Source organism: Pelodiscus sinensis, chromosome 3 (assembly GCF_049634645.1).
Source record: "Pelodiscus sinensis isolate JC-2024 chromosome 3, ASM4963464v1, whole genome shotgun sequence".
Taxonomy (NCBI): domain Eukaryota; kingdom Metazoa; phylum Chordata; order Testudines; family Trionychidae; genus Pelodiscus; species Pelodiscus sinensis.
The window spans coordinates 87,864,161-87,877,885 of record NC_134713.1 but is presented as its reverse complement, the minus strand read 5'-3'; the positions used below and the strand labels follow the sequence as shown (position 1 = coordinate 87,877,885).

Genomic DNA, 13,725 nt, shown 5'->3' with positions numbered 1-13,725 from the left:
GATTATTTTGTGTTCAGTGTATTTATTTATTTTTAAGGGTGAGCTAGACAGAGGTGATTAGAATTAAGCAAGCTTGTGTTAATCAGATGGCACACACACCAAGAGATATTGAATCCTTATTACAGTTGGTTGGATCATATGGAGTGAAAATGAACAGTTCTGAGGCATACTGCCAGATTTCTGCTGTACTCAACAGGGGATATTAGAATGGTTCAGATGCCTGTAGTTATCCACCTTAGTTAATTTCAATGTGTCTTAGATAACTAGCTGTATTCTGGGGGATTGGGAAAGGAATTCTGAAAAAGGGCATAAACATATATCAATCTAAGACAAGTATGTGTGTTTGGTGTAAGGCTTAATAAAAAAAGAATATAATGTTGTAGATCTATAGCCTGATGAAATGTGCAAATTATTCCAGCTGCAAATTTAGGAACATTTATAGTTACACACCAGAGATCAGTTTGCTTTAGGTGTCCAGAATAGAATCCCCAAGTGATAACAGCCTTAATTAATATTTCCTTGCAAATCTTTCTAGCAAAGAAAAAAACAGAAAAGGCTGCAAAAGAAAGAGAAGGTAAGAGCTGACTATTTGAGAAGTTTGTGTGTGTAATGTAAGATCACTACAGTAGTAATCTCATTGTCCAGCATTACAGTTCTTATTATTGTTATTTGAAACAATCTCTGAAAGGTTTGTCCCAGTTCCAACTGAAGAGTGACCTTGATAAACTGATTGTTGCAAAGTTAAATTGCCCCTCCATAAACTCTTATATTTCTTTCTGCTTTGTAGAAAAAACAGAGAAGAAACATCTTAAAGAGAGAAAAGCCAAAGGTAATAAAGGCAAGAGAAATTCTGCAAGTAGTAATTAAAATGAGAACATCACGTTTTATGGTGATTGGAATGAAGAGCTGTATTAGCCTTTCTAATATGCGTAGGGGGGAATTTAGAGTGGCACATGAAGCCAAAGTAACTCAGCATATTGGCCCTGTGTATATGAGACAGAGGGATGAAATCAGCTCCTCCTGTAGCCTGGATATAGGCTGCAATGTGGCCCTCCACAGCTGGTACATTAGCCTATCTGCAGGATTCCTAGACACTCTATCTACATAGGAGTGTAGTGGTTTCTTCCTAGTCTGCCATAATGCTGTGTGCTGGGACAGCATATCTGGAGCTAGTGCAGATTCCATCTCCTCAGTGTGTGGGATATTTTGAATTGCTGACCTGTATATTTTGTGATGACTGCATTCACAGTTTGAGATAATTATCATTTGTGTGAAACATTTCCTGGTCACATTCATGCTGACTAAGCTGTTTGAGCTCCACAGCTTCAACCCAATGCTGGCTTATTTTCCGCAGAGTCATTTGTAGTTGCTATGATGGTTTATGTGATGCCCACTAAAATAATTAGTAGCATTGGAAAAGCAGAATAAGGTACTGAAAGGTATAAAACCACATACAGTATATGGAGAGCAATCTCTGGATCTTCATGCTGGTTAAACAGAAATCATTTTTATAGAAGTGCAGTTCTGCGAGGTCCACCATATCTGTATTCACTGATCCCCAAAATCAGAGGGAGACATGTCCACGCAAAATGATTGAGCGTACATTTTGAGGATTCAAATAGTCCATTTGAAAATAGCTATTAGTAATATTTTGAAGCGAGATTGTTCAACTAACAACCAGAGACACATTTTTCCTTTAAAAGGGTTTGTTTGCAAAATGCACTTTATCTGTGTTAACCAACTCTATCAATCGTGTTTTTATTTAAATGATAAAACTGCATTGCTTATCTAATATGTTTCTTTAACAGTCCCGACAGTAAAAGAAATTCTAAGACAGCACAACCTGACAACAGGTAATCAATATTTCGTCTTACATTTTTAAAGAGACCCCAAACCTGCAAGCTCTTAATGTGCATAACACTCATTAAAATCAATGAGAATTTCACAAGGGATGAACCAACCAAAGCAAACCCATATTTGTGCATTTGTGGATTGATGTATTTGGACTATATCTTTGTCCTTAACCCAAACATATTTTCATCTTATATCTCAGTATGGGGATCTATGCCTCTAAAACAAACAATGAAAGGAGGGTGGGATGCTATTATAATGTCTTGTTGTGTAAGCTCTTTGGGACAGAAACCAACATTTTATTCTTAGTTTGTATACCACCTTATATCATGGGATCCAGGACCATGGTGTGGGATCACAAGTGCTGTGATAGTACAAATCATCAATTGATTCAACTCATGGGCAGATGCTTAACTGCTGTAACTCAGTGCATATGAGTTTACTGAAGTTACACTGATTCATGTCAGCTGCCGATAGCACCTTTAATCTCACTACAGAATAATATCTGTGTAAAGGAAAGAATGTGCACTTTGAATTGTACTTTGTGGACTTCAGTGAGGTTGCCTCACAATAACCACAAACAGTATTTGTCTTAACTTGTTTCAAACAGTCAAGCTTAACTATTTTAATTATAACAAAATGTGCAAGACAAGTGAACACAAAACAAAAACAAGGAAATGCAAAACAAACTAAACAAAAAATAAGGAAATACAAAATAAACTAATAGCAAGCATACAGAATGTTGGCATATTTCCTCTTGACTATTTGCAGGCTTAAAATGAAACACTAGCATAAATGTTTTGCTGCCTCAGGATTGATCTGCTTTCATATAAGAATATATCTTCTTTCATTGGGAATGGTGAGTCTTGGGCTCAACAAATAGAGTGCAAGTCCTGCTAATTCTGTAGTCCAATAAGAGATACAGAAATTCAGAGACTTAATCTGTGTTGCAAAACAGGCCTCATTGTTTTATGCTCAATTTTGGAGCTCAATGAGTTAATATAGGTAGTGTTCATGATCATAGAATCATAGAACTGGAAATGATCTCGAGATGTCATCAAGTTCAGTCCTTTGCCCTCATGGCAGGACCAAGCACCATCTACATCATCCCTGTTAGATATTTATCTAACCTGCTCTTAAATATCCCCAATGATGGAGCTTCCACAACCTTCTTAAGCAATTTATTCCAGTGTTTAAACACCCTGACAGAGAGTTTTTCCTAATGTCCAACCTAAACCTCCCCTGCTGCAATTTAAGACCATTGCTTCTTGTCCTAATAATGTTGCCAGTTATGAAGGTTGTCTGACATTTTCCTTTATGAGATTCTGTTTTCAGTGGCTTATAACTTCACCAAACTAAAACTGGTTGGGTTGAAATTTTTCATGCCCCATATCTGCTTCAGCTTATATTTTTATGAAAAACTTCAGCCAAAGTGGCTCAACCATTTCTGAGAATGTGGCTAGGGAAATACACTGTTTTGCCCATGTTGAATTCTTTGAAAAGCTTTTGTATCTCTGTGCCTTTGAGGCAGGCCTTGAAATTTGACAGGGAGCATGAGGAGCGTGAGTCTTGTGTCAGGGATGTTTCTCCCATCTATGTGAAAATCCACCCAAATTTGACCCAGTTGTAAGTGTTTGGAGGAAAAATACAATTCACACATGCTCCGCAGAAACTCCTTGGATGTTAAAAACTAAATTCCCAGAAGTTTCTGTCCACACTGAACATTCTTTAGCTTGGAGCTGAGCAGGACTTCCTTGCAATTACAGTTCTCAGCTCTGCTGTGGGCTGTGCTGAATCCAACAATGGAGAGTAGGAGCTGAAATGGGGGAGACTGGGACTGTCTTGGCAAAGAAACTAGGAGTGGGAGCTGGGCAAGAAGGCCTGGGAGCCAGTCAGTGGGAAAGAGGAAATACTAAGGTTTGATAAAGAATTGGGATTAACTAGGCAAAGACTAGAAAAGGAGCCAAGGAGGAACTGGTGAATAGCAATGATGGCTTGTCTACAGACTTCTTCAGTTATGACTGCAAGGGTAGGAATGGCGAGCACACAAGCGTGCTACATTCTAACTGCCCATATGGACATAGCTGGTGTAAACTAAAAGGCACTTAGTACACAGTAACATTGTTCTGTTTGAAAGAGGACTACATTAACTTGACCTAGGTACCTTTTAACTGGCACCAGCAGCATCTACATTTGGCATTTAGAACCTAAAGTTTCAGGTCATTCTTCAATTCACACACCCCCAGGGTCTGCTCTGTGACACAGTGTAGGCGGAGTTTAAGACTGAATGAGGAACCCAGGCAAGGAGAGGGACTTGGAGTCACTGAAGATGATGAAAGGGTTGGGGGCAGTGGGAAGCTAAAACAGATGGGATTAGATGCTCAGTGAGAGAAACTGACACTGGCCAAAGTGAGAAACTGGGACTGGTAGTGAACTGCGATGTGATGGTGTTGTTGGGAAAGAGCTACGTTTGAGACCAGAAACGGTTGGATGGAATGAGCTAGAAGGGTTCATTCCATACCGTAGGCTGGAATGGAGCCAAGATCCCTACATCTCCCCATTTTTCTCCTGCCAGCAAATATCTGTGAAAGCCACTGAGTCTCATCCCCATCTAGTGCAGGACCACACACCATGGTTTCTGGTTACTGTTATCACTTACTCCATTAACTCCAATGGCAAAAGCCTTGTGTGATGGGTATAAGGCTCAACACCTCTTATGGGCGTCAAGATGATATCGCATGGTAGAATTTTCTTCCGTTTGCTTTCTTAAAAACCTAGGAAATTACATCTCTTCAAAAAATCTGTTACAAGAACATTATTAAAACAGCAAAATGAAGCATTCTAAAGTTAGGAAATGCTAGAATTAAAGTTGGGTTTGCAATGCTTATTCAGCTCACTCATAGATATGCATTATGATACAGTCTTTAATTATATGATCACATACTAATGTTTGGACAGGACTCCTGCCTCTCAAACTATGGTCTGGGAGTGAATCAGAGTTGCATAGTGAAGGAGACTGTTTCAGGTAGGACCCTCATTTGTTGCAGATATTGGAAGGGAGTTGGTGAATAAGGAAGGAGCCTGCAGGAATAGAAGGAACAGTCTCATGATTGGGACAGTTGAATGCTGCCCTGGAGAACTGGTTTCTGTCACTGCCTTCTGTCACTGAGTTCCTGTGTGACGCTGCACGAGTCACTTAAATTAAATTTTTCTCAGGTTGTTAATAATTGTGTGTTCCTCATTCGCTACGTGCCTGAGATGTAGCGGTTTGATTTGCAAAAAGGCTGAGTGCTCACAAATGTAATTGTAAGGAATGGTAACTGTGCTTTGAACAGAAGAAGTGCTATATAATGCTAAGTACTCTGAAAACTCGGATTGGGCATGGAAAAACTAGTAGAAATTTGATTTTAATATCTCCATGCCTCAGATCCCCATCATTTCCACAGAGGTATGTGAAAAAGTTCATTAACTGTGAAAGACTTAAATACTATAGTGATGAGCTCTATAGAAAAACACACAATGAACTAATATGGTCTGAAAGCATGCAGTCACACAACAAACACGTAAGGGAGAAATAAAATATTGATTAGTTGAGCAGCATCCTTTCTTTGCACTAAATGAGGCATGGGTCCTGACAAAGCCATAGGTCCTGACGGGGAAAAAAAGTATGTAAGTAATTAAAGATTGCATCATAATGCAGGCACACAAGAGGGACAAATTAAGGTTGGCCAAGCAACCTTAATTCTGACACTTTCTAACTTTGGCTTTGCGTAAGTCTTATTCTTTTAACACACACATGTGGTGTGTATATATATATATATATATATATATATATATATATATATATATATATATAAATGATTTTTTTTATTTCTAATATCTTATAAAACCAAACCACAAGATTCAGCAGGAAGAAAATCATTTCCTTAAAAGGGAAAATACTGTAAATTCAAGATAAAAGACATGTTAGCCCTAAAAAATCCCAGACTTGGAACCATGGTCACAGACCTCACTTAGGAAAAAATCATATTTACTATGGATTATGTATAGGTTATTTATCACAATTGCTTCTTCTAGTAATCACTTTGGTTTATGTGATAAATCTGTTTAGTTACATGATATTGATGATCCCTGATTGGATAAACCTAGACCTTAAAGAGTTCTCAGGATGGCTGTGCAAATATATTTCCATGAATGGTCATGCAAACAAGATACTCAAGTATTTGACAGTCTCTTTTCACTGTTTTTGTGAACAAAAATGTTGGCATGTTTTCAAATAACAAATAAAAGGTTTCATAAATAATGTTAAAGTGAATTATAGCCAAACATTTATCAACTCTATATTTCAGCATTAGCTACACTCTAAGGATTTAAAATCTGAGACTAAATTTATGATACTGTAATGAATTTGTGCTTCAATTCTTCTTCCTGTGTATTTCCAGTTGAACCTGATGCATTATGCACAGTCTATTAAATACTAATACTTTATACTGGAATAATCAAAGCTGAAAAGTATTTAAGCATTCTGAGATAATCTCAAAAATTAAATAAGAAATCTTCTCTTGGCTTCTAAAGCTTGAACAGAATAGTTTCACATTCTTAGATTTGGATTTGAATCTTTCATCTGGCTTTAGATATTATAAGGCAATCAGATAAAGAGCAATAAGCAATTTTAAAATCTGTATGTACCTTGAATTTTAAAACATTTTTATATACAAGGATTAAAGTGCAATCCTATCAAGGAAAATGCAATATTGATACTTGCAGTAGACAATAATTTATATTCCTTAGTAAACCTGTACGTCAGTTATTTTAACAATTACATATCACTGGATATGGGCCTGCCTAAATTGCAAATATGATCTTCCATAAAGTTCAGAAATATTTGGCTCCGTAGTTTTTGCTCACACTAAAATATAAATGGGCACATGAGGGTAAGTTCAGACACACATCTAGGGCCAAACACTACTGAAAACCAAGGATCGGCCAATTCCCAGTTTGTCACTGGGACTATATAATTTATTTTATGTCTGCTCTGTAGGTATTTGCATTTACAATTGAATTTAGAAAGCTAAACAACTGTATAGATGATATAGGGAACTACAGTTACAACTACATATTACCTATATATGTGTATATATAGCATATATACTTATTAAAGTGGTGCAATATTCAGACTAAGACAATTTAAATGATCACTAAGCATGATAGAAAAATCCTTTACACAAACAAACTAGACCTCCATCTCTATTAAAGGAAGCATTTTTCAAATAGATTTATCCTTTTCTCCTGCCATGGTAGATAGCAGTAATTTATCAGATATTTCCTTACATAAAAGGATTAATTCGATCACATTATCAGCAGAAGCTATTCAAGGGTACATAGTAATCACTTGAAGAACTCAGCAATTTCAGCAGATAAATTCATTATGAGTCTGTACAAACATGTCGAGATTGACAGTTACTATTAAGTTATTTTATTGTCTTGCATTCAGTGTCATATTTTTTTCTCTTACAGAGAAGATTTCTAAAGCTGCAAAAACAGCAAGTAAGTTCTATTTAGTGTTCTAGCCATTTGTAAGACCATCTTTGATGTTTGGATGACACATACAACCTGTCAGTGCTGGAGTGTATACAATTTTTCAAAAGTTGTTCTTAATTCTGACACACTGACACGGAGTGGGTCTTTTTTTCCCCTCCCCTGACACCATTAAAGGTTTATGAGGGAATGTTACATACTGTATTAAATTTAATATTGAACTTTTTTACCACAGACAAGAGTAATGTGCCACAAAAGAAAATTTAAACTAACTTAGAGAAGGACAACACCAAGATGAATAGCTCTCAACTGTGAAAACTCACCTATTGAAACTCCAGGGTTATATCTTTCCCTCTCATTCTCACCTGTTGTATGACAGACTATTTGTATGTTGCAATTTTGTGATTGATTTAGTGTCCTGGCAGTAGCTTCTTCTCATAGCCCCATCCCTTTTATATATAAAAAATCCTTTTCTGGGATCCATCTTCTGACTTTGATAACTTGACTGCAATCTGATGGGTATTGAAGCTTAACAAAAATATTGAGGAAAAAAAACATGACTTCTCAAAAAAACCAAATAATGTTTCTCTTAGTGATGTGTGTCAGTGACAGTTGAGATCCACAGAGCAAGAACAAATTCAAAATCACTTATATTAAGGATTCCCTAGTTTCTTTTCTCACCAAAATTCATCATTAAATCACTAATATTATTCTTCACTTTTTGAACCTAATGAGTTCCTAGAAAGTAATGAAATGAGCTCAGACTTTGAGGTGTGTTAAGGTTTGATACTTAAGACCTGTACCACTCATATAACATATCTAAGAATCTTTGACTGTTTCAATATTTTGTACTTCATATGAGCTATGAATAGCAAAAAGATATCAGTGCTCTTTAGTTACTTTGTGTTAGTAATTCCAATTTTCTCAGCTTATTCTCTGTGAAACCATTTTGGGAACTAAGGTCATGTCTGTACTTATACTCCAGAGATCGATATATGAAACTACAACAAAAGAACAAGAAGTTAATTATCAACCCTGACTTGATTAGGCTCATTAACACTTCGTAAAGTAATTTTTTTTCACTTTCATATATATACCTCTGGCTCTGTGATTTCCACTCGAATTCATCTGATGAAGTGGGTTTTACTCACAAAAGCTTATGCCCTAATAAATCTGTTAGCTTCTAGGGTGCCATAGAACTCCTCACTGGTTTTGCTTAAACTCTGTGTTAAACTTCAGGATGGTCACTGCTTAGGTGTGCAGTCAGATTGGTACCATTAGCTCCAACTGCAATGAGGCCCAAGTTTGAATCCCCACTTTAGATGTAGGGTCTTGACCTCAAATTTCCCCATTTCCAGGTGAGTGCCGTAACCACTGGCCTATTGGCTATTCTAAGGCAGAGCTTGCTCAAACTCTTATGCTAAAACTGTTACACCATGCATAAATCTTTAGTCACTGAAGCTGAGACTGAAACACACTTGTGCCCTTTCCAGGGGAGTGGAGTACAGTAACTATTAGTCATTCCCACTCTTTCTTTCTAGCCCAATGATTATTCCAAGTATTTTGCTTCAATAGGAGAGATTCAGTGTGACTCACTGTAGAATAGCCAATTGTCTTATGTTTAGGGCATTCATCAAAGATAGTCCTACATCCCAGGTGAGTACCCTTACCTTGAGGCTTTGGGGCAGTAAGTCCACCCCTTCCTCTCTCTTGTGAATAGCTCCTAGATCCTTTTGTGATTCTAGCCAGAAAAATTGAAATATTTCATTTTGATAATGTGCATATGATTCAGTCTGATAATTCTGAAGGTTTTTCCTTTTTTTTTTAAACTCAAACAATTCTCAGAAACATTTTGTGAATTTATTCATTTCAATCAACATTATCAGAATTTTTCAGCCAAAAAAACAACCTCCAAACAAAATCAATCTTTACTCACACACAAAAGCAGTAACATAGCATCACCGACACCCTCAACTTGATTGTTTCTAGGATTCTGTTATGGACATTCTCTGTCCTAGCTCGATAGTTCATATTGTCCCAACAAGGTATCCCCAGCCTGCTTTATAGCATAGCCAGAGTGAATTGAACCAGTTTGCCAGCACAACTCAGTACTGGTGACTTGGAATTTTAACATAGGCTATATCTATACTACAGCATAGATTGATGCTCTGAGATCAATCCCTCAGTGGTCAATTTAATGGGTCTAGTGAAGACCTGCCAAATTGACCACCGATTACTCTCCAGCTGAGTATGTTCTGGATAAGAAGAATGAGGGAAGTTAATGAGAGAGTTTCTCCCATCAACTGCCCATGGTGCAGATCCTGCTGTAACTTGACTTAAGGGATGACTCCAGATGCGTTATTCATGTAGATTGTAGCTTAAGTTGACTTTCTGCTGTAGTGTAGATGTAACCACAGCGTTTAGCATAGGGTAAGTCAACAGAAGACTTACTGTACTTCAATACAGGATATCAAAGTCGGCTGATCTTACGCCTTACTTGTGAGATCCTCTAATGTTGAAAGTACCTGTTACTTAGTTCCTATAATTATTAAGGGCTCTTTTCATATTATTTTGCAATACTTACATAGTACCTCTGCTATGAATGTGTTTTACAAAGCACAAGGTTAGAACCTGCTCCACTATGTTTAATTAAAATAAATCATAGGGATGGGAGCAGGCAGTTGATATTTATTAGCATTGGAAGCCTGTGTTAAGGGCATATGGCCTTATAATCTATAAACCTGAATCCTGTGTAGTCATTTGAACCATTGCAAAGTGAATGTGAAATGGATATAAAACATTAGTAAATCCAAGTGAATGCAATGGAAAATCAGTCCCATTGTGAGAGTGATAGAAATGTAGCCGTGTTAGTCTGGGGTAGTTGAAGCAAAATGCAGGATAATGTAGCACTTTAAAGACTAACAAGATGGTTTATTAGATGATGAGCTTTCGTGGGCCAGACCCACTTCCTCAGATCAAATAGTGGAAGAAAGTAGTCACAACCATATATACCAATATTTGTTCATATTTTTTCATATTTGTTCATTTTTTAAAATTGTATCCTTTGGTATATATGGTTGTGACTACTTTCTTCCACTATTTGATCTGAGGAAGTGGGTCTGGCCCACGAAAGCTCATCATCTAATAAACCATCTTGTTAGTCTTTAAAGTGCTACATTGTCCTGCATTGTGAGAGAGCTGAGAGAAGAGAAAAAGAGGTTATTTGGTTTTTCCAAGCATATGGCACAGCATAAGAAAAAGTAAATTTGAGAACTGAACAAAGGTTGTTTTAATGAGTTATTCATATTAATGGTGGTACAGAGCATTACTTACAATGTTAAAAATAAAAATGAATATCTCATAAAATTAGTGGAAATATAGCTACATTTACTATTTCTCTAGGGATAAACGGATCAGTTTTATAACCAAAAATTATATGCAAGTCACAGATTTAATGCTGCACAGAGATCCCAAATAGACTTATTTAACATGCAGTTTTAGATCCAGTAATGAGATTCTGATTTGCCTAACTTTGCAGAAAGAATAAGAATAGTTGTGTTATTTCTGCCTATTGGACAGTGAATTAATTTTCCCCTTCTATAACTGGGTCAAAAATATATCTCATTTTGGCTGCATGTATTTAATAAATGCAGAATTTATGGCAGAAGATAAAAATCAAAATAACCATTTTAAAATATCTCTGGAGTTCAACGATTCTGCTAGAAAAGCAAGCATCAATATGAAATGTCTTCATATTTTTTATTACACGGTTGGTTCTTACCTCTTTGTTTAGCTGATTACTCTTCTTAATCATATTGCTAAATAGAAGGGAAGAAAAGTATGTATATATTTCTGACACACCTTCTGGAAAATAAGCTACGTATAAAACATCCTCCTCCAACAATTTTCTAGTCACAGAAATGAATGCCAGAGAGTACTTATTTTTCCTTTAGATGAATGCCCTTAAAGCATTCCTTCTGCCCCCCTGAAATGTAATTCTTCCAGGGGACTGAAGGGGGGGATTCCATCTCTTCTAATAACATAGCTTGTTTGGGGGGCAGAATGACAGGATTTCTCACCATAGAACATGTAGCTGTAAAAATGCTTAAGAAATGACATACACACTGTGAAGCACAGCTGATCTTATTTTTCCAAAGTTCTGATTTGGTGGAAGTTGAACCCATTGGACCTATTTCAGTTACACCATGGGAACCAAGCAGCATTCTCTGTAAGCTGTGCATTGGATGGCCTCTCAGTACAGATTCAAATGCTGCCTCGTGTCCATAACTGGTACATGTGTTTCTACTGGTATTGCACTCTGCACATGCCTTGGTGCACATTACAAAATGTATTCCACACATGGATGGGAAAAAATTAGAAGGAACATTAGACCCAAGTCAAAGGGACCAGCTCTGTTTCTAGTAATGACCATTGGCTGAACTGGATGTAGTGCAGAATACTTTTAAATGGTTTAAATTAAACTTTAGAGTATTTATCTCACTATTACTATTGTTGGAATTCTACTGTGAGACCCCACGAGGGTGGCATTTTAATGTAGACAGACCTTTCCTTATAAGGACTTGTGGCCCTATTTGAAGCTACTGAGTCTTATCCCTAGCATACTTCCAGCACTGTTTCTTAAACCTACCTACACCATGAGAGAGAAATGACGTTATTCTGGGAGGAGTAATTCACTTGCATTAGAAAGTTAAACGTGTAAAGTTTTGTTTTTGAATTTCAATTTGTTTTATATCTATTGCGCTGGTGGGATATTTACCGTTTGATTTTCATGTTGTAAACATTGTTAATTGTTCAGTATCTAACGGGTTTTCAGAAACTATGATCTGTATATATATTTTAGAGCATGTCTGTGAGTCCATCTGTCTATGCACCTGTTTGTTAGTTTGTTCAAGAACTTCTCCTAAACCTTAAGAGCTAGGACTACCAAATTTGATACACAGCTTCCTCTTATCCTAACTGAAACCAAGGTCAGGGTTTGGTTGTGCCTGGAAAGTGTCGGGAGTGAGATTATTTCCTGTAACATGGAATGGGAGGGGCAGAGAGAGAAGGAACGGAAATGGGAGGTGAGGGATGTGATACTGAGAGTGGTCATGAAGGGCAGCTGCAACACCAAGAGAGTGTCTAGTAGGACTGGGGCTCCACCATTTTGCCTGCCAGCACACCAGTAAGGAGCCTCCCCTGCCCCAAATCTGGAGCCTACTCCCCCAGTAGAGAGCCTGCAGGCCAGGAGGGGGAGACACTTGAGGAGGGAGCAGCTGGAGGAGGGGAACCCCCTGGAGTTTGGCCTCCCCCCACTCTGCCTGCTGTGCGTGGGGAGGTGCTGAAAAAGGGGACAGCCCCTGGAGCCTCAACCTCCAGAAAGCCTGCAGGTTGGGGGGTGGGCTGTTTCAGAAGGGGCAGCCCCCAGAGTTTCCTCGCAATAACCTGCAGGCCTTGGAGGAGGGTGGTCACTGGTAGGAGAGCCCTTCCCTGGCTCCCTGGGAGGAGTTATTGCTGGAGCAGCACCACCCTTGCCACCATGGTGGCCCCAGTAAGCCCTTCCTCCCCCCACCTCTGAGCCCCCTGCCCTGAGTTCTGCACCTTCCATCTGCTTTGACTTCAACCCCCCCTTTTCTCCCCCTGTCCTGAGCTCCCCCTCACCTCCCAACCCTCTGCCCTAAGCCTCCTACTCTCTGCCCCTCCTCACCCCCGAGCCTCTCACTCCAGCCTTCATTTTCTTTCATTTTTGAAAAATAGTCATTGAAATAACACATGTATATTTTTGATTTTTTTTATATCCTTCAGTTACAGATCTGAGCAATGCTGTGTACATCTGCTAGTGTTAATAGAAGACATTAGCTGATCGTGATGGCCCTAGTAATCAGAGTGCAGAGACCAGTCACATCAACATGTCCAAATTACAAGATCCGTGCACAGATTGTTCTATCAACTCACTAGAACTCTTGGGGAACGAATGCTAATATAATCAACATCACTGACCATTTAGGGCCTGACCCAAAGACTGCTACAGTTGATGCAAAAACTCCCAGACTCCCAGAGGCTTTGGCTTAGGACCTACATTTACTTCTGTTCTGTGGGGAAATAATTTTGTGAATGATGTGACTAGTTTATTCTTCTATTTCACAAATGAAACATGTCTAATGGCATTGCGTTGCCATTCTTGAAGGAGCTTTGTGCACGCTTTTTGATGTTGACAATCATACTGTAGTTCTCAGTTTCAGACTGTGTACTCTGATAATTGGTATGCTGTGTTGAAAGGCATCTATTTTCATCAGTTAGGTGTTGCAATATTATGTCTTATGTGGTTTATTATCT

The 13,725-nt window shown here is 38.0% G+C and overlaps 1 protein-coding gene across 20 annotated transcripts in view; it reads left to right on the top strand.

The window, feature by feature from the left end:
• Positions 1–13,725, top strand: part of TRDN (triadin) — a 322,289-nt gene that overhangs the window by 290,344 nt on the left and 18,220 nt on the right. For all 20 annotated transcript variants that reach the window (XM_075924079.1, XM_075924088.1, XM_075924085.1 and 17 more), the window contains 4 exons: positions 536–574; positions 788–829; positions 1,809–1,853; positions 7,369–7,398. In XM_075924079.1, the coding sequence (XP_075780194.1) occupies positions 536–574; positions 788–829; positions 1,809–1,853; positions 7,369–7,398 (156 nt within the window). The remainder of the gene's footprint in view (positions 1–535; positions 575–787; positions 830–1,808; positions 1,854–7,368; positions 7,399–13,725) is intronic.